The 21,528-nt window shown below is 40.6% G+C and overlaps 4 protein-coding genes across 5 annotated transcripts in view; 1 reads left to right on the top strand and 3 right to left on the bottom strand.

Annotated features, from left to right (window-relative positions):
- LOC105281622 (pleckstrin homology domain-containing family G member 5) overlaps positions 1-3,153 on the bottom strand; it is a 116,862-nt gene extending 113,709 nt beyond the window's left edge. The window contains exon 1 of the mRNA XM_026972511.1: positions 2,997-3,153. Within this exon, the coding sequence (XP_026828312.1) occupies positions 2,997-3,135 (139 nt within the window). The 5' untranslated portion in view covers positions 3,136-3,153. The remainder of the gene's footprint in view (positions 1-2,996) is intronic.
- A 2,098-nt stretch (positions 3,154-5,251) lies between these two features.
- Positions 5,252-7,889, top strand: LOC105287047 (L-galactose dehydrogenase). Of its 2 annotated transcripts, none has more exons than XM_011352434.2 (8): positions 5,252-5,586; positions 5,875-6,021; positions 6,179-6,296; positions 6,426-6,587; positions 6,667-6,900; positions 7,095-7,226; positions 7,357-7,529; positions 7,607-7,889. In XM_011352434.2, the coding sequence occupies exons 1-8, from the start codon at positions 5,540-5,542 to the stop codon at positions 7,686-7,688; spliced, it is 1,095 nt and encodes a 364-aa protein (XP_011350736.1). In that variant the 5' UTR covers positions 5,252-5,539; the 3' UTR covers positions 7,689-7,889. The 2 variants fall into 2 exon arrangements, with proteins under 2 accessions (XP_011350736.1, XP_011350737.1); XM_011352435.3 differs by having other exon boundaries at positions 5,253-5,541.
- On the bottom strand, positions 7,684-9,472 carry LOC105287046. The gene is made up of 2 exons (XM_011352433.3): positions 8,703-9,472; positions 7,684-8,597 (listed from the first exon to the last, which is right to left on the bottom strand). The coding sequence occupies exons 1-2, from the start codon at positions 9,008-9,010 to the stop codon at positions 8,105-8,107; spliced, it is 801 nt and encodes a 266-aa protein (XP_011350735.1). The 5' UTR covers positions 9,011-9,472; the 3' UTR covers positions 7,684-8,104.
- A 99-nt stretch (positions 9,473-9,571) lies between these two features.
- Positions 9,572-20,211, bottom strand: LOC105287056 (pancreatic lipase-related protein 2). The gene is made up of 8 exons (XM_011352460.3): positions 12,683-20,211; positions 11,944-12,024; positions 11,479-11,744; positions 10,897-11,371; positions 10,372-10,623; positions 10,115-10,229; positions 9,829-10,035; positions 9,572-9,717 (listed from the first exon to the last, which is right to left on the bottom strand). Exons 1-8 carry the CDS (start codon positions 12,756-12,758, stop codon positions 9,633-9,635), a joined length of 1,557 nt encoding a protein of 518 aa, XP_011350762.1. The 5' UTR covers positions 12,759-20,211; the 3' UTR covers positions 9,572-9,632.
- Positions 20,212-21,528: the final 1,317 nt, after the last annotated feature.

Here is a 21,528-nt window from a genome sequence, read left to right as displayed (position 1 = left end):
ACCGGGATCGATTATCGCGCCGGTCGGCGCGAGACGGGCATGCCAGCTCACCATTCGATCCCTTCCTTCGGCATCAGGACCTTCGTCCCGATCGTGAGATAATTTCTAAATTAAGCCGCCACCTGATGCACGCGGAGCGTGCCTTTCTCCGTTTCGGCATCCCCAATGTCATTAACGTTACATCCTGGTCGCTTCCTCCGACAACAACGGCGCGGTTCTTAATTACTGCATTAAAAAGTATTTACCATGAATCTCGTCCCGTTGAATTATTTCTTCGCGTTGTAAACAAGTGCTAGCAAATACTTCTTCCTATAAATTATATTATATATAATGATTTAATGTATTTTTATTATATTATATTTTTTAATTATTGTAATATAGAATTTTATAATAAATTGTAATATATCGAGTCTTATGTATTAAGTTTGTGCGCTGTATTACCTTCGCAAGACAAGTCAAGGCTATAAACAACCTATGGAAATTGATAATTATTGTCATTTCGTTCAGGGAACTCGTCTAAAGATGAATCTCTTGTGCAATTAGTAAATTAAAGTCATTTACGATCACGCATTTTATTGAACAGAATAGCAATTCACGAAGAGATTTATTCGTGCGTCACGTAATGGAGTGTTAACTAGAGTGTGCACAATTTTCAGCGGGTGCATATATAATGCAACGACGCATCGTCAAAAAAACGTTCGTACAGAGAAACGCTTTCTCGACAAATGGATACCCCGCGCCGGGGTAGAAAGCTGAAGTAAGCGGGTTAATACATATTGATCAGAGTGCTTGAAGGTATAGCGGTATGTGTTCCTTCTCATAAAAGCCCGTGGAATAAGAGACACGTGAGATGTCGCGTTACATTATGAACACAATATAAATCAGTGATTATCACGAGACGAGATAGAATATAATTAAAATTATTTATAGCAAAATTTGTAATTTAGATGCTGTAAAGTGTCTTGCATGGAACGAAATAGATCCGTTTATCTTCAAAATAATTAGAAAGATTTAACGAAACGTTATATCGATCGTTAAGGAAAGAATTTGAACCGGAAGCTTTTTGCGCTCTTGAAAATAACAGTTCTGTTTTTCTAATCCTGTTTAAGTATTTCAATTATTTCATGTGATTGATATGAGAAAATTTAGACATGCTTGCTTACGTAAAATTTCCAATGCGTTTATCGCAATTTTTATTGTTTTTACGCATTCCATTCGCTTTAATTATACTTTATCACGTTATGTTACCAGATCAAGTTTCGACGAGTGAAAACTGACCGATGTTAAAGATCGCGCCTCTCCATAATAAAATGTTACCTATTTCGGTCGACGTTCGGCCTCGAAATCGCGATATAACTGTTTAACCTTTAATATTCTCCCCCGCGTGTTTTACGTAGATATTTAATATATTTCTAGATCACGTGAGTTGGAAATTAAAACATGCGACGACTTTGGGTTTGATAAATTTTGAACCAAAACAAACATCAGATTCTGCCTTTTAAGATGACTGATCGCCGCGCCCGATAATGACATTACCACTTTTCTTGCTTGAGAGATCGATGACACCCTTTCATCGTACTTAATCTCTTCGTGATGATGTGTTGTCTCGACGCGATAAGGGTCGCTTCAGTTATTTTCGAAGAAAATAGAATACCATGAAAGCGATAAATATTTGCGAAAATGACATTGAGAATGCACAAATATATTTCCACCATCCGAAAACTCTGCTTTTTAGACGCAGAAGTTTATAAGAAAATTTTTCACAATGTGCTTCCTTTAAAATCACAAACAGCAAAGTACATATTACCCAATACAAATAAATTCGCAAGGATACTTTTTGCTTAAACATTCTTTCGTTTCTTAAAAATATCAGTATCAGAAAATTACGATGTATCTTTCCAGCATTTTAGAAGTCTGAGAAGTATCATCTCTTGCTACGTGCGCGTTATCCACAAGTCAAACATATTCTAGCAAGTGTCACGTCGCTAAGAAAGAGAAAGATATATCCCGTCACGCACGGCGTGCGATTGGAGTCTCTCGTTTCGGCTAAAATTCCCGCACAGAAAGTGGACTACGACCACTTTTATTGTCGTCCTCGTTTGCATACACCAGAATAACGTTGCTTTGCGGAGAGTACCCGCTTTTCTTTGTTTCTCCTTCGATCCTGTTGGAGACGTCGAACCATCAGAAATAGACGGCACGATACGTCGATAGCATCTTCCTTTATTACAGCCTAGAATATTGTAATCATGCGCCCCTAGTTGCACGATAACGGATTCTATTGTCGAGTACGTTTGAAAGGGACCTTGATACATTTTATACGAGTGGAATCGTATGCTTCAGACACACGCACAGGCTTATCGCATTGAAAAAAACGACGATAAATCCGCCTGACAAAATAATATTATTTATCTTACACTTTAAGCCTGCTTCTTTGCAAATTTCTGTTTTAATCTTGATCAAGCACATCGCAATTAGTGCTCAGTATTCTCCTGATAAGTAAATTGAGTTTATAGAATCTATTTATATTTTCAAGTCAACAGCGCACCGCCTATTTATGACATATAAATATGACCGAAATATTAAATCTCTCGCGACGCTTAGTACTTTTAATTTCGCGGCGAAATTACGAACACGTTTCGTATTCAAGTCAACGATCCTGCTTCTCTTCTGCTTAAATTTCCCCAAGATGCAACGATAATACGTTTCCCGCAGTGATAATCAAGGATTCCTTCCACGCGTGCACGCAAAATCTGACGCGTCACCGCTGGCTCCGTTATTTCTCCCGCCTGGCGAGAGGGAATCAGCTGATTCACTAGCAGCTTGTGTCGGAAGAATGCCAGAAGAATGTTAGAATGTTTCTTGGCTGGTATCTTTAAACGATTTGCTCGTCACGACGAATGATTTATGTCCGCAAGCCCAGACGCTCAGCCGAGCGTGCAAATATAGAGCAAAAAAATTTAAATGTAGATTACACGGTGGGTAAATCGGCGTACCTTGCTGACGCAGCAGCTCGTCCAGACGTTGCAGGACCTCGTCTTTACTCTCTCGAGGACTTCCGGGCAGATCTGTGTACACGTCCGCCGCAACGATCCAATCCGCGTACCACCGCTCGTCTTTCTTCGTCAGCATCATGTCCGTCAATTACGCGTGAAAACCTAAAACAAATTCAACGTTAGTCAAGACGAATTTCGCGAGAGCAGTAGTGTTTCCTGACTTAAAGATACTTGATAAATTGATTACGATACAATTGATCTATTTCGATTTCTGAGAGATGATTTTTTCTTAGTGGACAATGGATATCGGGACTCTTTTGCCTTCATGACAGAAGAATTGTTATCTCATTGGCCGCATCGCGATACGCATTGTGATATAATTGCTGATATTTCTTATGAAATATCAACGATAAGCACGCATTGAGGCAATTAAGTTATCAATCTACCTACTCCGCGGTGAATCAAGGATAACTCGAATTTATGGTATTTTTCTAATACGTAAAAGTTTATCATTAAATCAATCTCTAACTTATAACTTTATTACCAATTTTATTGTAAGTAAAATTTATTTATAATGAATTAATTATTTAAAAAGAGCGCGATGTACGTTACCGCGATATTCTTTCATGAGTGGCTATGGAATCTCGATACTCGCAACTTCGATTACCGCGATTATTGCGTTTCCATAGACACGTTTCGGGAATTACCAAGGTCAAGAGTGGTGGGCACACGCGATTTTCCGAACATGCCGGCGCGGTAATATCGCACCAGTGGCCACCAGCGGCATTGGTTGAAATATGTGGCATGACATATTCGCTTCCGGTATAGCTATATATATCCGGTATAGCAGGGAACAGCTTGCGCTGGCGTTCCGTCAACCCCGAATTAACTGCCGCTCGTATCGCTCGTTCGAGGAATAACCCACGAAGATTAACGGCACCCAATTTTTCATTAAAACACCGCGAATGTTGGCCCACTTTTTTCAGCGGCTTAATTATCATCCGCGCCAGGGATCGAACTCGAATTCCGAGTTCTTTCGCCGAAAACGTACGGCGGGAAAGCATCAAAACCCGCCTAATGCTTCCGCCATTTTGAGGAACGCTTCTTTTTGAATTCCACAACAAAATTGCAATCGAGCCTAAGATGTTTCAATTGTACGCCGATATAAAAATTTCATTCTTATTACTTTCGATTATTATGTTTATCTTTCATTATCCTATGATAATTGCTAGTATCTATTTAATTACGATTCCAAAAGTATGTTAAACATATTGCACGAAGGCAGCCAATGATCAAATATGGCGTTATTTCAATACTTTTCTAGTACCAAATCTTTTTATGTGAGATGAAAATGTTTTAACGCGTTGCGCGGCAGAGGAAAATGCCACTCGCATTGAAAGGGAGCGCAACAAGCAGTCTATATACTTACGAATGAGCGCGTATGCAATGCGAGATCTCTTTGCGTGAAAATTTTCGCGGGATGAGCGAAGGCAGCGATGCTGAATGCGCGAGAGAAACGGGTACACTGACCAGTGGCCTCCACCTTGACTTGACGGGTTTTCGGTGGCCCGAGGGCACAGGGCCCCGGCCGGCGGAGTCTCCATTTATTACATAATCGCGCCGGTGAGCGAACGAGACATCCGGTATATAAGCCAGAAAACAGGTCGCGCCGAACTTACGGGGTCTTTGCACGACATGTAGGACCGCCGAATAAGAAACTGAGACGCATGCGCGCGCAGCAACCGTTCGAGTTTTTAACCCTGAACTTAGCAACGCGATGAGCAAGACGGAAAGAGGAGAGGTAAGGTGAACAAGGAAAGAAGTCAAATGTGAAACTAAAACTGGAGCGACTGCCGACTTTTTCCGGCGCGGAAGCACCGTCATTTGAACGCAAATAAAAATGTGAGCGACATTATCGACAACAATAATATTTTAGCAATCTCTAGCAAACGTGATAAATTAAGAAAAGGGATCTACGTGAACTTGAAAAGTGGGATCTTACTTTTAATGAATTAATTTTTTGTTTAAAGTTTAAATTAAAAAAATTAAAGTTTTGAAAACACGAAATATTAGCATTTCGTTTATGTAGTTGCTTGTACTAAAAATAATTTCGTTTGTAGTTTAAAGGGATCCTGGAGTGACTGCCGAATTCCGACGCGAAAGCGCCATCTTTAGATGAAACTAAAAAATTCGTGATTAATATTACCGACAGCATTAACATTATCGACACGTCAGGAAGAAGTGATAATCTATATTTCACTTTAAGTACGAGAAGTGTAAATGGTGAAACGGCAAAGAACAGACTTAATGTTACGTAATCTCAAGAAAGACAACACGATTAACTGTAGCGTAGCAGCATCTACGTGTGCACAATCCAGTGGCATTTCCCTCTCCACTCAAAGAGAGCGATGATATTGGAGTATTCGATAGCGCTCGTCAGTCAGAAGTCGCTGGCCGCTGGTTTCGATGCTTGACTTGAGCGAAGCGGAATAGTCATCGTATTCAGTATCCATTGTCGACGCAACAATTGAAAATAATTAAACATGTACGAAGATATTCTCGAAAGTAGTGCGAAATGGAGACAAAAACCGTAATTTACATCATGTGATTTGCACGTGATTTATATTTATCAGTGCACAGCATAATCATTATCACAATTAATCATTATCACATTTTCTTTCCCAAATTTATTGTCAGCTGTAGATTGTGCGCGAGATGTTATTCTTTTTTCATCTTCCCTATTTTTACGTTACTTACACGAACGTTTTATGTTTGTAAAATTGTCGCCATTTTCTTCGAATAAAATATTTTGAAATGATATGTGTATGTGCAAAAATATTTTACTTTTCATTTTAATATTTTCGTAATATATTTTCAGGACATCTCACGCATTTCCCCCGACTTACCTCGAAGGCTTTCACGATCCCGAAGCGGTGAAAGCCATGCAATATAAAAAGCTTGGGAAAACGGACTTGATTGTGAGCGAATTATCTTTCGGCGCCGGTCCACTTGGTTGTCATTACGGGTAAATTATATTTTCATTTGTTTCATCAATTCCTATCAAATTTCGTTCGGTATACTACTAACTGTTAATTAATTAAATCCGTTAATTAATTAATTAAAACTGTTAATTAATTACATGATTAAAACTGTTAATTAATTAATTTAATTAATTTCTCTAGCACGTACGATGAGGCCGATGCTATTGAAGCGGTACGTCAAGCGATAAAGCAAGGTGTCAATTATATCGACACGGCACCATGGTACGGTCAAGGTCGGTCCGAAACAACACTTGGCAAGGTATAGAAATTTATGGGAATTTATTAAAAAGATATTACATAACTTATACTCGTGAATTTTTCATCCACCGTTTGTCTATCTCCTTTCCTCTCGCGATACATTTTCGATATCTTATCTCGCATGTTGCAGGCGTTGAAAGGAATCCCGCGACAAGCTTACTACATCGCAACGAAAGTTGGCAGATACGAATTGGATTACGACAACATGTTTGATTTTACAGTCGCGAAGACCAAGAAGAGCTTTAAGAAGAGCCTGGAACTGTTGGGGGTGGATTACGTCGACGTTATACAGGTGAAATGCGTCGTCATTTTGCGCCAAAATTGACAATTTATCCTTAAAAACTTAATCGAATAGAAATTGAACTGTGTAGGTTCACGATATCGAGTTTGCACCATCATTGGATATAATAATCACGCAAACCTTACCGGAACTGTCGAAACAAGTGGCTGAGGGTAGGGCCAGGTACATAGGCATAACCGGGTATCCAGTATCGGTATTGAAGGAATGTATCGAAAGGAGTAACATAAATATAGATAGTATATTGAGTTATTCGAGACTCAGTTTGATTGACGATACTTTGTTGGAGTACGTTCCGTTCTTCAAGGTGTGTACTTTCGCATTCATATTGCATATCGATCTTGTACTAGCGAAACTTCAAATTTTGATCTATGATAAATTTCGTTAAAATTTAATTCCGAATTTTAAATAAATGAGTAATTTTGAAAAATTGAGAATAAATGTAGATTAATTTATTCAATTCAATCTTGATTATAATAAATGTATTGAATTTGTAAATAGAAACATAACGTTGGTATAATCAACGCTGCCGTACTGTCCATGGGTCTTTTGACGAATGATGGTCCACAGAAGTGGCATCCAGCCTCCGATGAAACGAAGAAACAATGTGCATGTGCCGCAGAATATTGCAAAGTTTGTTAATAACTCATCAATATCGAATATAAAACGCACATGAATATATAATATAATTAATATTTGCTGATGGCAAAGTGTTGAGCATTGCTGAAAGAATTTACTGAAATGAAACCTACGAACATCGCAGGATCGCGACGTGGAACTCTGCCAACTGGCGATGTGGCATTCTATGCAACACGCGGATGTGACCACCAATTTAATTGGCATACAAACTACGAAGCAATTAAAAATGAATTTGGATATCTTGCGAAATGGTATCACGGAGAAGGGGAAAGCTCTGCTTCAAGAGGTCCAAGAAAAGTAAATTTTTCTTCTCATTATCAACAGTTTCTATATTAATCCATAATTGCAAATTGATGTAGAATTATTTGTTCTAGATTTTTATCAAAGGTGAAGAATCAGCACTGGGAGGGTAAAGAGATCCAAGCATACCGGGTGGCCATGAAAGACAAAATGTGAAAAAATATATTTTATTTCCACAGCTTGCATATCACATATACAACTTTATGCATGCATGACATGTATATAAATATATAAATATATAAATATATATATATATATATTCTGTTATTAATATTATATATCTATGTATGTAGCATTTGGAATTTGTATATAACGTATATTTTATGGAAAAATAAAAACATAACATAAAAGATAAAATTAAAATAAAAGAGTAATAGTATATTAAATAAAATTACCTAATGCTAAGTGTATCATTGAGGTAAAATTCAATATTTGTTTTTGCGCAACACAAGGAACGCAGTCTCATTTATTCTCGCTCATCAGTCTTATTCGTTTCTCAAGAAACTCGTCTCGTTAGACACTTCATCGCAACGTCTATGCTGATGCGACCAATCTCATTGATCCGTTGTTCATCAAGGCGTGCATTTAACTCTCCCAAATATTGGAAACGTATATATAGACATTATTATCGTTACGAATGGTCCTAGGACATGCTTATGATACCTCTGCTTCAATTGGAAATCGTTCTTACGACACAATTCTTTACCTCCTTCCGTATACTCGGAGGCCACTATCTCTGCATATCTGTAGCGATTTTTAACAGCAAACTCCACAGCGACATTAAGCAGGCACGTCGCGATACCTTTCCTCCTATACTGCTCGTGCACATACAGCCTTTTTATCCACGCGCTGCCATTTAACTTCTGATGCTTGGACAAGCTAACGGTCCCCACAATCTTTTTGGTTAACTGAGCAACATTTGTGTTCTGATCAAATTTTGTCATCTGATTAAATTTTTCTTCTGTCGTCACAATGTATGTAATTTCCTTTGGATGCTTTGTCATCAAGTACGGCTCGTACGCTTCTGCGACCCAAAAGCATGAGAACATATTGGACATGTAGACCCTGTCAACAAAAACGGCAACATGTATATACACTACCAAATAAGCATAAATACTTGATTTTATAATCAGAAACCTGATGCTTCAAATAACGCTTGAGATACATTACCTCGAGATGTTGGCTATCTCTTCATTAATTTCCGCCAACTTTATGGCGAAGCTTAGGTACGTAACGACGTACACCAGGAAGCCGACCACGGGTATAACGAGGAAGCAATTGGTCACCGACATCCCGAAGAAGATAAAGCTAATCGCGAAGGACATGATCATTAGCATGAAAACTATTTCCTTCAACAATATCCCGCGAAACGTGGCGCTGCGCGAGCACATCACGCCGTCTTTTATTAATTGCTTGCAACGTATCTCGTCGCCCGGCTTGAAGGGACGCACGATAACGAAATAATTAATAACCGACATTTTCAAGAAGCGTATATGAATACTCGAGGACTTGTGCGCACGAAAATGTTGCGAGACACTGCATGACACGTCGACTTTTAAAGCCAGAAGCAGATTGCAAGCCACTTTGCAGAAGAGAGGTGCTAAACAGTACTGTTTTGCTTGTCTATTAATAGTTCTTCGATGCACATAAAACAGAACGTTGTAAACAGTCACAGTCGTAAACACGGTTAACCAATCTTGCCCACGTTCAGTCACGTTCGGTCCGCTGTCACGTGGTAATCTTCTCGGGTATCATCGGCTGTGTTCAGAAAATACGTAGTCGTGACATCATTCGTCCTGTCAGGCTGTCAACCTCACGCGTATCCGGCCATACGTGAGTCGTATCTATGTACTCTTCATGCATCGTGACTGATGGTTGATTCAACAAGACCGGGAACGCTCGGCGAAAATGCATGAAGGTAGGTACATGATAATTACACGATAAAATAAGAAGTAAACAGAAGTAAATGAACAGAGAAAGAAAGCGTGTATAAGGAATCTTTGATTTCAGAGGTTTAGATTTCTCAGAAGATGACTATATTCGCACGCAAATATTTTATTTATTTAAATATAAAATGATTACTTCAAAATAAAATAGAAATCACAACGGCGTGCAATGTTCCTTTTTTAATTCCACGTATACCTCTTGCGCATTGATTGCGGTATTTGTTCTGCAGTACTCCCACCTAATCAATCAAAAAGATTTATTATTAACAAATTTATACAATAAAGGATAATAAAAACATTTTGTGTGATCAGCAAGTTTCTGTCGAAATTAAATTATATCGCACATTTACCTGTGACCCTTGCGATCCTCGAGAGTAAGTTTGTTGAAAAGTATCATATCCGTGTCTGGTTCCTGCGTAGCGTCTTCTTCTGTATCATTGCCGATGCGCTTGTACGAGACGATACCAGTGATCGCTTTAGTGTTTCCTAGCAAAGCGTCGAATTCCGCCGCCGCGATGTTATAAAATACCATCCATTCATTTCTCAGTTTGGGCAATCTTGAACAGGATCCGAAGCAGTTAACAATATCATCAGAAACGAGTTAGCGTAATTTAAAGCTTAGGAAAGTTTACTCACGTGCATTGTATCCTGAAGAGCGTTGTGGAATTACCGAGAAAGACTTTGAAAAGTAATATGCCAGACGTTTTCAACATATCCTCGGATGTCATCACTGATGCTCTGAGCGGTTGGCCTAACAATTGTAATAATAACATTTTTTATATCGTAAATTATAACTTGCAAATATTTAATATTAATAATTTGATAAAAAACCGTAACAATTAATATTGCGTAATTAATTATTTTACGTTTAATTTGGTAATCTTTTGACTTACCACAAAATGGCGTTTCGGCTCTAGTCGCCAGATAATAGATCCCCAGAGGTCCACGATTAGCCGCGTAACCCATTTCTTGATTCCATTCGGTAGATTCCATGGGGAAACACATTCCCTTCGCATAGGATATTCCACCTTGTGGACAGGGCCACCCGATAAATTTACACTTTCCTTTCTGCGTGCGAATGCTCTCTACAAAGAGTTGCCAAGCTCTCAGATGGCTGCATGCTATATTCCGATCCAATAGCTCTTCTGAAAAATAAGAGTAAACATGTAAAACATATTTAACAGAATATAGTTAAGAAAAATTGAGAAGTTCATCTTTATTTATTTTATATGTACTAATTTATAATATATAATATATTTATATAATAAAAGAAATACTAATTTCAATTTTAGCTTTAAAAACATGCATACTTTATATAGCGAATGTATAAAACTTGTTTTTAGTTAATATAATTAACATAAGACATAATCACAATTAGATTAGATAATTTGATGACTTCACTCATTCTTAATTCATACCTTTCAAATGACTCACCACCACCGAGTTCTTCACGTCGGTGCACCCAGGTTGCTCCCTACCGCCATTCGGGAAGAAATCGATGTGTCCTATAGGTTTAAGTAGACCAAAACCGTCTGCGAAATCTTGTGAGCCATCGGTATGAATGACATCAACGAGATGGGCGTCGGTGGCATCCAGCTTCCTCGACTTCTCCCTGAACAGATGGTGCCTGAAGAACGGGGACGCCGGATCGAGACCTGTTATGCGACCCAGTAGCAGATTCTTCCTCTTTAGCACTTCCGAGGCGCAACCGGCCACGTGTGCACCAAGACTAAAACCGATCACATGGATGTCGACAGGATCGATTCCCAAATTGATAACGTCCAGGAGAATCAGAGCCAATTGTCGACCAACCAGTTCGCTGTTTGCTACAGCGGTTCCGTAGTTGCCGCCCGCGCCTCGTGTCCAATCCACGATGATGACGTTCGCGTCCTCCTGCACGCCGAATTCAACAGAGTTGCAAAGATCTTGGTGATTCGATGGCTTGAAAGCTATGTAATTGCAAAATTGAAAAAAGAAGAACAAAGTAAGCTGAAGATTACTATGTCGAGAAGTAAATTCGCTCCGAGCACGACGCCGGCATCGCTGCCGCTGCCCTTGTAACCGTGTATCAAGACTTTAAGAAGCTTGCTGGCGTTGAAACGCGAGTGCTCGATGGACCACAAGTTGTCGCCGTACTGCAACGGTTCTGGATTTCGTCGGTCCACTCGTGTGTAGAAGAAGAATTTAGTCTGGATCTCGCTCGGATGCTCGGGCGGCCGTTTTATCGACAAATGTGACGGCGGATCCGCGAAGCAACCGACTAGGTCTGTAATATTTCACAGGATTTGTGATATGAAGATGCGTATCTGCTCTAAAGCTTGGCACTCGTTGCATTTATGTTTGCTTTAAAAAAATCTTTCATTTATTTGAAAAGAAAAAAAGCATTAATTATGTGGACTTTATGTTTCTATCCATTGTACCGAAAAATGTAAGGACTGTTAGGGATGAAGTTCACGTTGTCTTACCGTAACAAACTTTGGATTTTTCCTCGCGATTAATGGCGATTCGCCGTAGCATAGCGCGATTCCGCGCCGCGAGAAGTTTCACTGTGAAAACAAAGAGTACTTTGCCTTAATATGACAAGGTCAATATAAGTTTAACCATAAACTTAAGTGCATCTGATGCACGTGGAATGCCGTTGTTCACCGACGTTCCACGTGCTGCATCGGTGACCCCATTCACACTTTCCTTTCACTCGGAGCACTGCAGATCATTAATCGCGCGGTAATCGCCTCAGTACAATTTCCGCGCCGGTAGATGCAACGCTCCGCATTCATATAATTCCCCATCCAGTTTATTATTTATTACAATATCGCTGTTGCATCATGTAACCGATTCGATAGTCGCGATGTGAAAGTGTGTCGTATGTTAATGTGACGTTAAACCGCAAAGTAACCCGGCGTTTCTCGCGCGCGAATTGTCCTTCACCTCGTGCGCTGCGACATCGTCGTTTGCAAAAGTCGCAACGTATTCTCTTCGCACGTGATCATTTGAACTCTAGAAGACAAAGAACAGGACCAATGAACAGGAATGACCATAAAATCTTCACAAATTTTAGCAATTTAACAGAAACGATGTCTTTCATGACTCCTCAAGTAACGTGATCCAGATCCGATTTTCGCATCGCGAAACTTGATCGTTACGTCATCGGTTCGTTACCTCAATATTACGATAATACACACAAACACTTGTAAATACACTCACCAGTCTGTAACTTTCCAGCGATTGATGCGGTGACGGCGATCACCAGCAAAACGAGAAGAACGTTGACTGACTGCATCTTGCCACTGGGTCGTCGAAGGCTCGTGTCCTTCGCAGAGGTCGTTGCATCCTCCTGTTTCTCCCTTGTCTTCTCCCACGCTTCCTGCTTTTGTTCCACTTCCACTTCGTCTTTTTCTTCTTCTTCTTCTTCTTCTCTCGCCGAGATGCCACGCGTTTCTGTTGCACTCCGCGCGGTTCACTCTTTTTGTTTCCCTTTACCGCCAGGCCCGAGTCGGGGCGGACTTTACCAGCCATAGAATTATTGCAAAAGCGCACCTTCTATGAGCCGCCTTCTTTTTGCGCAATCACCTTCCTGCTTGCCAGAGCCTAACGACCGTCTCGTCATTTTCTTAGGTTCGCTAGACGCCGATAAGAAACTATTTAACTCCGAATCTATTTTTTCAATTCCGCACGCGTTCTCTCTCTCTCCTCATTTTCGCATTCCTCTACATCGCTCTCACACGCAACATTTTCCAATATTATATAAGGTATCAAACGAATTAAGAATACAACGTATTAGTTTCTTAATAAAGCGATTGGAAACTGTTTCTTATTTACAATCAATGTTGAGTGCAAATATGTTTTTACAATCAGCATCGTCAAGCAAAATCAATCAGCATTTCTCGACGACACTGGCATGTCAGGGCGCTTTCGCTGGTTAACTGGCGTTTGCCAGTTATGATGTAACTGTGTCATACCTCCAGTGCAAGCAGAAATCGCACGTGCGCGATATCGAGCGCGTGTCGATGCATCGCTTTCACTCTTGAATGAATTATGCGATGTTTCTCATAATATATTATTATGAAATGGAAAACGTGTACATTACATATGATGTACATGCTTGACGTGAGGCAAAAACCTATTTTACGGATGGGTAAAGGTAGCTCCCTCGCTTAAATTTAGCTGCAAAACTGGCCAACCGGGTGAGTCTCACGCGCGGTGCATAATTCAATTACGTAAACCGAAAGTAGGCTAGTTACAAATCGCAAGTACATTGCTTACGCTTCGGTTGTTTCTACTGTACCTACGCATTTGCATTAGTCTAAAGTCACGCGTAAAGTCGACTCTTACTTTTCAATATCAATTAAACTGTGATAAATGTCGGGATAACTGCATCGATAAATACTTTCACAATTTAAATAGCGTTTGCATGAAAAATTGCATGCATGAATAAGTATAACAGATTAACAACAGGTGTCTATTATTCATTTCCACTATTCGCGATTTCTTTTGCTGTCTGTAATATCACGTCATGAACGTTAACTAGCTTGACTTGCCACGGCTTGACTTATCAAAACGCTTATTATGAGGGTGCCGTGCGTGTGGGAGCACAAGGTAATTATCGCGCATGTTCTCCATTAGACTTAACGAAAGCATTTCACGCTGAGGACTGCTCACGAAGGGAATTCAAGCACGCAACACACAGGAACGATTACTTATAACATATTTATTTGTAATGTTTTATTAATATACTCCTTACCGTAGACATATATTTATATCGTATGGCAGCATATTATGATATTATATAATATAGGTGAGGTGACTGACAGAACGATTCATTATTTCTCTTATTACTCTCCGCGGCCGAAGAACGACACACGCTTATTCATTGCTCTCACCTTCGCTCATTCACTCTCGCACTCACTCATTCCCTTGATTATTCATTCATTCCTCTACGATCGTCTCAATCTCTCTCTTTCACTCTCTCCCTTTCTCGCTTCTTTCTTCCGAATCGAGAGAATCTCTAGAACGTTTCTTTCTCGCCAATTTTCTTCATCCCCTTCTCTTTTTCTTGCTCACTCGCTCTCTCTTTCTCGCTCTCTCGCTCTCTCTCGCTCTCTCTTTCTCTCTCTCGATCCCGTCCCCCTCGCCCGCGCTTTCGTCGATTCGTCGCGCGATTAAACGCGCTCGATTAATCTAATGCGCCGCGCGCGTCACACGCGCACCGACCGCACGTGCGAACCCCTCCGCTAATTACGAATGTCGCTCTCTCGTGCGACAATCGTAATTGTAATAATTATGATATATAGTCTCGTTATATTACTCGCTCGTGTAACATTTTATTTTCTCATACTCTTAATATCTCGCCTAGTTAAAATATCAATATACATTATAATATACTCTAGTAACGATAATACAACGTCGTTAATTTATTATACTTTGCAACTTAGAAAAATAGTCCTGGCTAGCCGCGGCCGCGTCGCGTGCGCTCCCTCGCGCGATCGATCCGACTCAGAAGCGGTCGATATATCGTTATTACGTGCGTGTGTGTGTATATATCCGACATTTATACTACATATATATTTATCTATATATATCTTTCTCTCTTTACCTTTCTAGTCCGGAGCGTTTCACGATCGTCGCCGATCCACCGGTTCGAAGCACTCGAAGGGATCCTCTAATTGACTAAGTTTATCGATCGAAATCGCGCTGCCGACATCGATCGCTTGTTTCCGGGATACGGGGAACCTCCATCGAAGTTACTACGTGAATTCTGTTGATCCCTTGATCTACTTCGTACGGGCAATCGGCGATCATTCTTTTCGAACAAACGCGCAGCTCCAGTCAACGCCCATCAATGAGAGATCAATGTAATCTTCCATCGTCTCACGTCGCACTGTGTCTTCTACAAAATAAAATTAGCTTCGTGCAACAAATTAGAACTCTACGCTCTATGAATTTATCGGCAATTTCTTTTACATCTCCAATTTCTCGTATACTGGAAATGGATTTGTCAAATTCGTGCACCTGCATAAATCTGTGTACATACATGTTTCAGTTTATTATCAATATAATTATTTTTGTCGTACGATTAACGCATCTAGGGAAATCACGCTGAAGTAATTTGATAAGCAGAATTTTTCAATTTCAAGTTCATTGCGTATTTTCGTTCCGTATGGGAGTTTAAGCTCGTGGACGTCATTAATTCTGTTGATTATTATCAATTGGGTATCAATCAGTCTCGGTCTCAGGCGACAATTAGTCGAGTTACAGTTGAACGGAATCATCGACGCACAGCTGACATTGTAGCGCGCGTTATCTTGCCTATTGAGAAACGGAGATGACTTAATCAATCCCGCAATAAAGGAGCGATTACCTCTTTTGCTGCGTTGCTTCCCGATCGCGGATGACTCGACGCGGTCGCAATGCAATAAAATCTATGAAAACAATCAACGGAACAACGGTAGTATTATCTCTTTGAAATTGTCACTATATCTACTGTTGATTCATCTTCCCTTTCTCTTTCTTTTTTATTTTTATATAGAATCGGCTAACAAATCGCTTGTTCGCGTACCGTAAACTTGCGCGTCGGACTGGCACGGACTTAACACCGACTTAAGTGTCGCTCAACAACGAATCAAGCGAAACTGGAGTCCTACGTACATTATCTCGCGTCGATACACTCGACAAAGCTCAGAATCAGGCTAACAATCGAGAAACAAAATCGCTCAAGCATCCGAGAAATGCAGACGGCTTTATTCTCTCGATCAAAGATAAAGGGCTCCGGTAGCCCGCAACGAAATCCCGGCGATCGCTTCTAAATCGTCAAACTTAACAAACCCAACAACAATAAAAGAGCCAAGGCTAAATTTCGTCCAACATAACTTACGATTGGCGCATTGCGCGTCTACACAACGAATCTCATTCCGATTTTTCATGTGAAGAACGATTGACTTCAAGAAAAATCATTAACGTATTCGTATCTCTAAGGATTAATTTTTCGTATTGCAAGAAATTCATCTTTGTTTTTTTGGTGTTAAAGTCAATTTGTATCCGTACACTGCTTTTCTTATACTTTCTTGGAGCGCGTTCAGCCTTAACAGTCTTTCCGACGGGTTTACTTTACCGTTTACTTTTATTATCGCTTTCCTCTCCATCGAGATAAGCCGGACAAATATGCATCAATTGACTCTGCAATTTCACTTTCACCTTAATTAAAGAATTTAAATAGATTTCTCGATAATCTTAAAATTATTTCTCTATGTATCCAATGTCATCATTATATTTTAATAGATACGTCAACAATTTAAACTATTATCATTCACGTAACAAGAAACTATTAGAACAAGAAAGAAATTAATAATTCCAATTACTTTTAAAGTCACAAAACTATTTGGTACCAATTATGCATTGCACCAAATGACATTGACATTATCAATTGTTCTTACGTTTTATCGTTTAGGTATTCTTTCATGCTGGCAGCGTCAACATAATATGATTCGTTTAGTCAATGCATTTAATTCCTTTCGGAAGGAATCGAGATTTACGAGGCTCGCATTAAGGCTGAACGCACGATTTACAATTGACACGATTTGCATCTTGTACCGACACATAGTACCACGCATTCGTACACGCACAACACGCAGTCGATCCTCGTCCTTCGTATATAATGAAGAGTTCTCTTCTTTCTCTTCTTTTTCTCTCCTTTCCATCTTACTTTCTCTCTCATCGGTTCGCATAAGCGGCCAATGGTCGGGCATGAGACGCGGCGACGCATCCTCGCAATTACAACGCTATTATACCGACACGCTACTGTATTTTATTTTTTTATTTTTTCGTTTATTCTCTTAAATATACATCTACTTGCTTGATATAGCGATCAACGATAGTCATTCCTTCTTTCTCCCTTTCTACTACGATTCTTCGTTCGTCTTCCGCGCGCGTATATATTTTCGCTCTTTTCTCTCTCTTCATCGCCTTCTCCCTCTTGCCTCCCCCATCCTGCCCTCCATTGTATACCCTTAAAGTGTTGCAGTTTCAATTAGAAGACCCAAGAGAGTGAAATCATTAAATGCTGGCAATAATATTTATCTAAGTCGCGACGATAGCCCTCGAGAGAAATTACTGCATAAATACTGATAGATATACTTGTTCGCCGTTTACGTTGCACCACCATCTTCTACCTTCTCTCGTCCGTTTTGTCTGTCTCCCTTTTCCCCTCTTCCTATCTCCGTTTTTATTCCTCGTCGTACTTGCACCTCTTTTTGGTATCTTCTTTATATTTATATATTTATAATTATATTTATATATATATCTTTCTCGCTCTTTCGCGCGCGCGCTTTTCCTTATCGTCGCATCCACCGTCCGTTTCCACTTCGCACCCCTTTCGTCTCATCGTGTTTCTGTCTTTTCTCTCTCCGAGATAAATATATTTGTAGACTTAGAATTTTCAATTCTCAAGACGATCTAATCGCCCAGCTGTGCAGTTCTTGTTACTTTGTTTATATGTATTCTTCCGTCCTCTCTCTCACACACAATCATTTTCATTCGTCACCTCTTTCCTCTCTTTCTCTCTCTCTCTCTCTCTCTCTCTCTCTCTCTCTCTCTCGGATACATTATCTTCCTTTCGTACACTTTCAATGTACATTAACAACTATTTAGTTTAGTTTTGTAGACGTCGATTACCCGCCGATTATGTAACACACTTCGAATTATATTGTTTTATGATTGCAATCCTGATAATATGCTTATAAGAGTTTTCATATGAACTGAAACTACAATTACCAATCTGAAACGATAAATTGACTCGCCGCCGTTCGCTGGTAACATTAAGTATATCATTTTCATAGTTCCCTTTCTCTACTCATGTAGAAAATAATACTATTTCGTTATAATTTCTGGTATCCCTGGTATTTATTGTATTGTTGTACTTACTGTTGCCCATGTCGCGGGAATAGTTTGCGTTCGTGGCGCATTTCTGGTCATACTCTATTTTGCGGCATATTTGTAAATGAAGAAAAATTCGGATTACAAAGTAAGGGCAAAAAGATCAGTCCCGATCCTCGACAGTGTAATTAACGTCTCGCGAATTAACTCGCTCTGTGTATGATACATTTAATTTAATAACCGTAATCACCCATTCGCACTGTCTTTGAGTTTTTCGACTAACAGAGAGTGTACAGGCTCGTCCTTACGCACTAGGATAATCAATTTCTCACCTCCCTCCTTTCCTCCCTTCGCGCGATAATGATCGTTAATGATATAGTTTTCGCAATGATGCACGTGCTGATATAGTGTGCCTGCGAGAGAATGAACGCGTCTCTACGTTCGCGTTTCTGTCTCGTGCGCGGGCAAACGATGCGGCAATCTACGCGGCAGGGTGACAGTACAGATAAGGGAAAGATTCAAAGGACACGACTTGATTGCGAAGCGACTTATCTGCGGAAACCGGCGATGACGAAGCGGTGCTGCAAGATAATAAAAGAAAGTCAATCGCGCGAGGATGACGTATTCTTCCTACGCGGAACTGCCCCGCTTTTTGTTCTTCTTTTTTTTTTAATTTTTCTTGCACGCGCGCGCACGCGTATTTTCGTATAAAACTGGAAGAAGTAAGTGAAGTACAAATCTTGCCGGACGTCGAGACGGTCTCGCCACGTAAACTGGAAGTCGTGGATTGTTTCTCTTGTTTGTGCAAGCTACCGGATGTGCCGGATGAAACGCGAAACGAAGAAGGCGCCGAATTGAGTGTCTCGGAATCCCGTTTTTGTTCTCTTTCTTGTTCTTCTATCCGGCTCGATCCGAATCAAACGAAATCGCGGTTTGCGGTTCGCGGTCGCAAAGGCGTGTGAGAACTCGGCCGCGGCGTTAAATCTCGGGGTTGCTGCTGTGACGATCGCGATGATATTTACACACACTGTACGTAGTTTCTCGAAGTAGTAGAAGAAAGCGCAAAGAAAAAAAGATAACTAGTTCGAGGCGTGAGATGGTGCTCCCCGATCGGCTGTCGGAATCTAGGTCGAAGCTGCGACTAATTCTAAAAGCGTGTTCCTTATTCGTCTCGACCGTACGAAACGCAACTCACTCCCCTAACAGGTAATATAATGTGTGAGGCCCATTTTGTTTGTTTGTTTGTTTGTCTGTCTGCTTCACCCTTAACTGCATTTCCGTTCGCTCCATTCTCAATGATTCTGAGCGCGCAGTCATCGCCATCGAGGGCTCGCGAGTTCTACTTCGTAGGCCCGACTGCACCTTTCTCCCTTTAAAACGAACAACGTCTCTCTCCCAACTTGTCTCCTTATGATATGTAGGACGATGAAAGCTTTAGGGTAACACTATCGACTAATGATGCCCCTGCTCGATGAAGGGTGGAAATGACCAGGTGTACGATCCTCTCTCTCGATAAATTCGTTCTCGCACCAACCGCGGTAAAAGTCCTGAGAAACGCCACTTTGAATGGGGGTGGGACTCCGTACTATTGAAATCATCGTTGCCTGAGTGCGCACAGTGAAACGTTGAATCCTCGCAGGAAATTTCACGAAAGTAAACCTTCCCGAGTAAACGATTCGACGCGCAATCAAGTTCCAACGGAACGGAACTCTCAATGCTCCCTGCAATTTCACGCCGAACAATCATGGTGCTGCAATATTGATTCCGTTTCATGAATTAGTGGAAATTATGAGTACATAAATTACCGGCCGGAAAGAAACTTCTCGGAGCATCTCATTCCTTAATGAGATGCTCCGAGAAGTTTCTTTCCGGCCGGTAATTTATGTACTCATAATTTTCACTTCTCTATTATAATTTCTACTTCTCAAGTGATTTTTTTCTCCTCTACGTAATCACCACGTTCGGAGCGCGCCGTCTTCCCTCCTCCCCTCCCACCCCTCCAACCCTGATGCTATTCACAATTATCTACATTTCGCGCGTTCTCGCTTAGTAGGATGTACTCCTGGGTGGGATATGTGTTCAGAGCGATCACGAGTGATGATATACATACATATCTCGATAGATACACGGGAAAAGCTACGTTCGAAAATACATGTGTACATATACATGACGTGTATGTAATATGTATGTGTGTATGTGTACAATGTCCCATTTGCTGGCTTAAGGTGTCACGGGTGGGAGTATGATTCAAGTCTCGTTAACAAGTGACAAACGCGTAATTCATTATTTACAAGCATCTTCGCCACCCTCTCTCTCCGACTTCCCCCTCGCACAATTCGATTTTGACCCCTCTCGTGCCCAAAAGTCCCTCGAGTCGCGCTTCGCGGTTTATTTAAATTATTGTTATGTCGCTAGTATTATGTACAGGAATTCGACTTTTTCTCTCGAGGAACAAGCGTCATCTCGGCTTCTCGCGATATTACAGCTCGAGCTCGAGGAGAATTTTCGGAGTTTTCGTGGTGAGAACGATATTTCCTCACGGCGTAACGAGAGATTTATTTAGCTGTAAATATTTTGGGGAAAATTAAAAATATTATGACAATAATATTGAGAAATATGAAAAAAAGATATTAATCTTTCTTAAAAACAGCTTACTCCGAGCGACGATAAGTAGAAGCGATTAAAATCCTGTCGAGCAATTCGATTATTCTAAATATTGTTATATTCAAGAATAATGCGCAAATAGCCGTGAGGAACACAGCGTGTTCACCAGTGCAGCTTTAAATTCCTTTCGCATTGGACTGATCGCGACTACGTCGACGGTGAGACGGGATGGCTACGCTTATTGTTAACATACCGACTACCAGCTATTATTATCTGTCATTGAGCACCAAAAGAAATGACAGTACATTATTACTCTCTGCTCTGCATTCGCTTTTGTCCCCGGCGACTATTTACACGTTAAACATACATTGATGCACACGTTGCGTCGCGATCGATGAATCGAGGATTCAATCTCTCGCGCGTATTTCCCTCATTTCTTTGACATATTCATCGCGGAACGGATTCACCGTGGATCGTCCGGCATCCGGAAGGACGAAGGAAGAGCAACGTAAATCGTAGCCAAGCTGAGCTGAAAATCGTCCCGAGGTTTTCTCTTTCAAGCGCCGCACTTCCTGTCT

The sequence above is a fragment of the Ooceraea biroi genome, chromosome 9 (genome assembly GCF_003672135.1).
Source record: "Ooceraea biroi isolate clonal line C1 chromosome 9, Obir_v5.4, whole genome shotgun sequence".
In the NCBI taxonomy this organism is placed as follows: domain Eukaryota; kingdom Metazoa; phylum Arthropoda; class Insecta; order Hymenoptera; family Formicidae; genus Ooceraea; species Ooceraea biroi.
This window is presented reverse-complemented; position numbering and strand designations above follow the sequence as displayed.

What these genes read in the sequence shown, in the direction of transcription:
- LOC105287047 (XM_011352434.2), top strand. Translation starts at nt 5,540, where the DNA reads ATGTACGAAGATATTCTCGAAAGTAGTGCGAAATGGAGACAAAAACC. An exon ending in GTGCCGCAGAATATTGCAAA is followed by an intron (nt 7,227 to 7,356) that starts GTTTGTTAATAA and finishes CGAACATCGCAG; the next exon opens with GATCGCGACGTGGAACTCTG. An exon ending in CTTCAAGAGGTCCAAGAAAA is followed by an intron (nt 7,530 to 7,606) that starts GTAAATTTTTCT and finishes TATTTGTTCTAG; the next exon opens with ATTTTTATCAAAGGTGAAGA.
- LOC105287046 (XM_011352433.3), bottom strand. Translation starts at nt 9,010, where the DNA reads ATGTCGGTTATTAATTATTTCGTTATCGTGCGTCCCTTCAAGCCGGGC. An exon ending in GAGATAGCCAACATCTCGAG is followed by an intron (nt 8,598 to 8,702) that starts GTAATGTATCTC and finishes TTTTGTTGACAG; the next exon opens with GGTCTACATGTCCAATATGT.
- LOC105287056 (XM_011352460.3), bottom strand. Translation starts at nt 12,758, where the DNA reads ATGCAGTCAGTCAACGTTCTTCTCGTTTTGCTGGTGATCGCCGTCACC. An exon ending in CGCTGGAAAGTTACAGACTG is followed by an intron (nt 12,025 to 12,682) that starts GTGAGTGTATTT and finishes TTGTTTTCACAG; the next exon opens with TGAAACTTCTCGCGGCGCGG. An exon ending in AAAATCCAAAGTTTGTTACG is followed by an intron (nt 11,745 to 11,943) that starts GTAAGACAACGT and finishes GAAATATTACAG; the next exon opens with ACCTAGTCGGTTGCTTCGCG.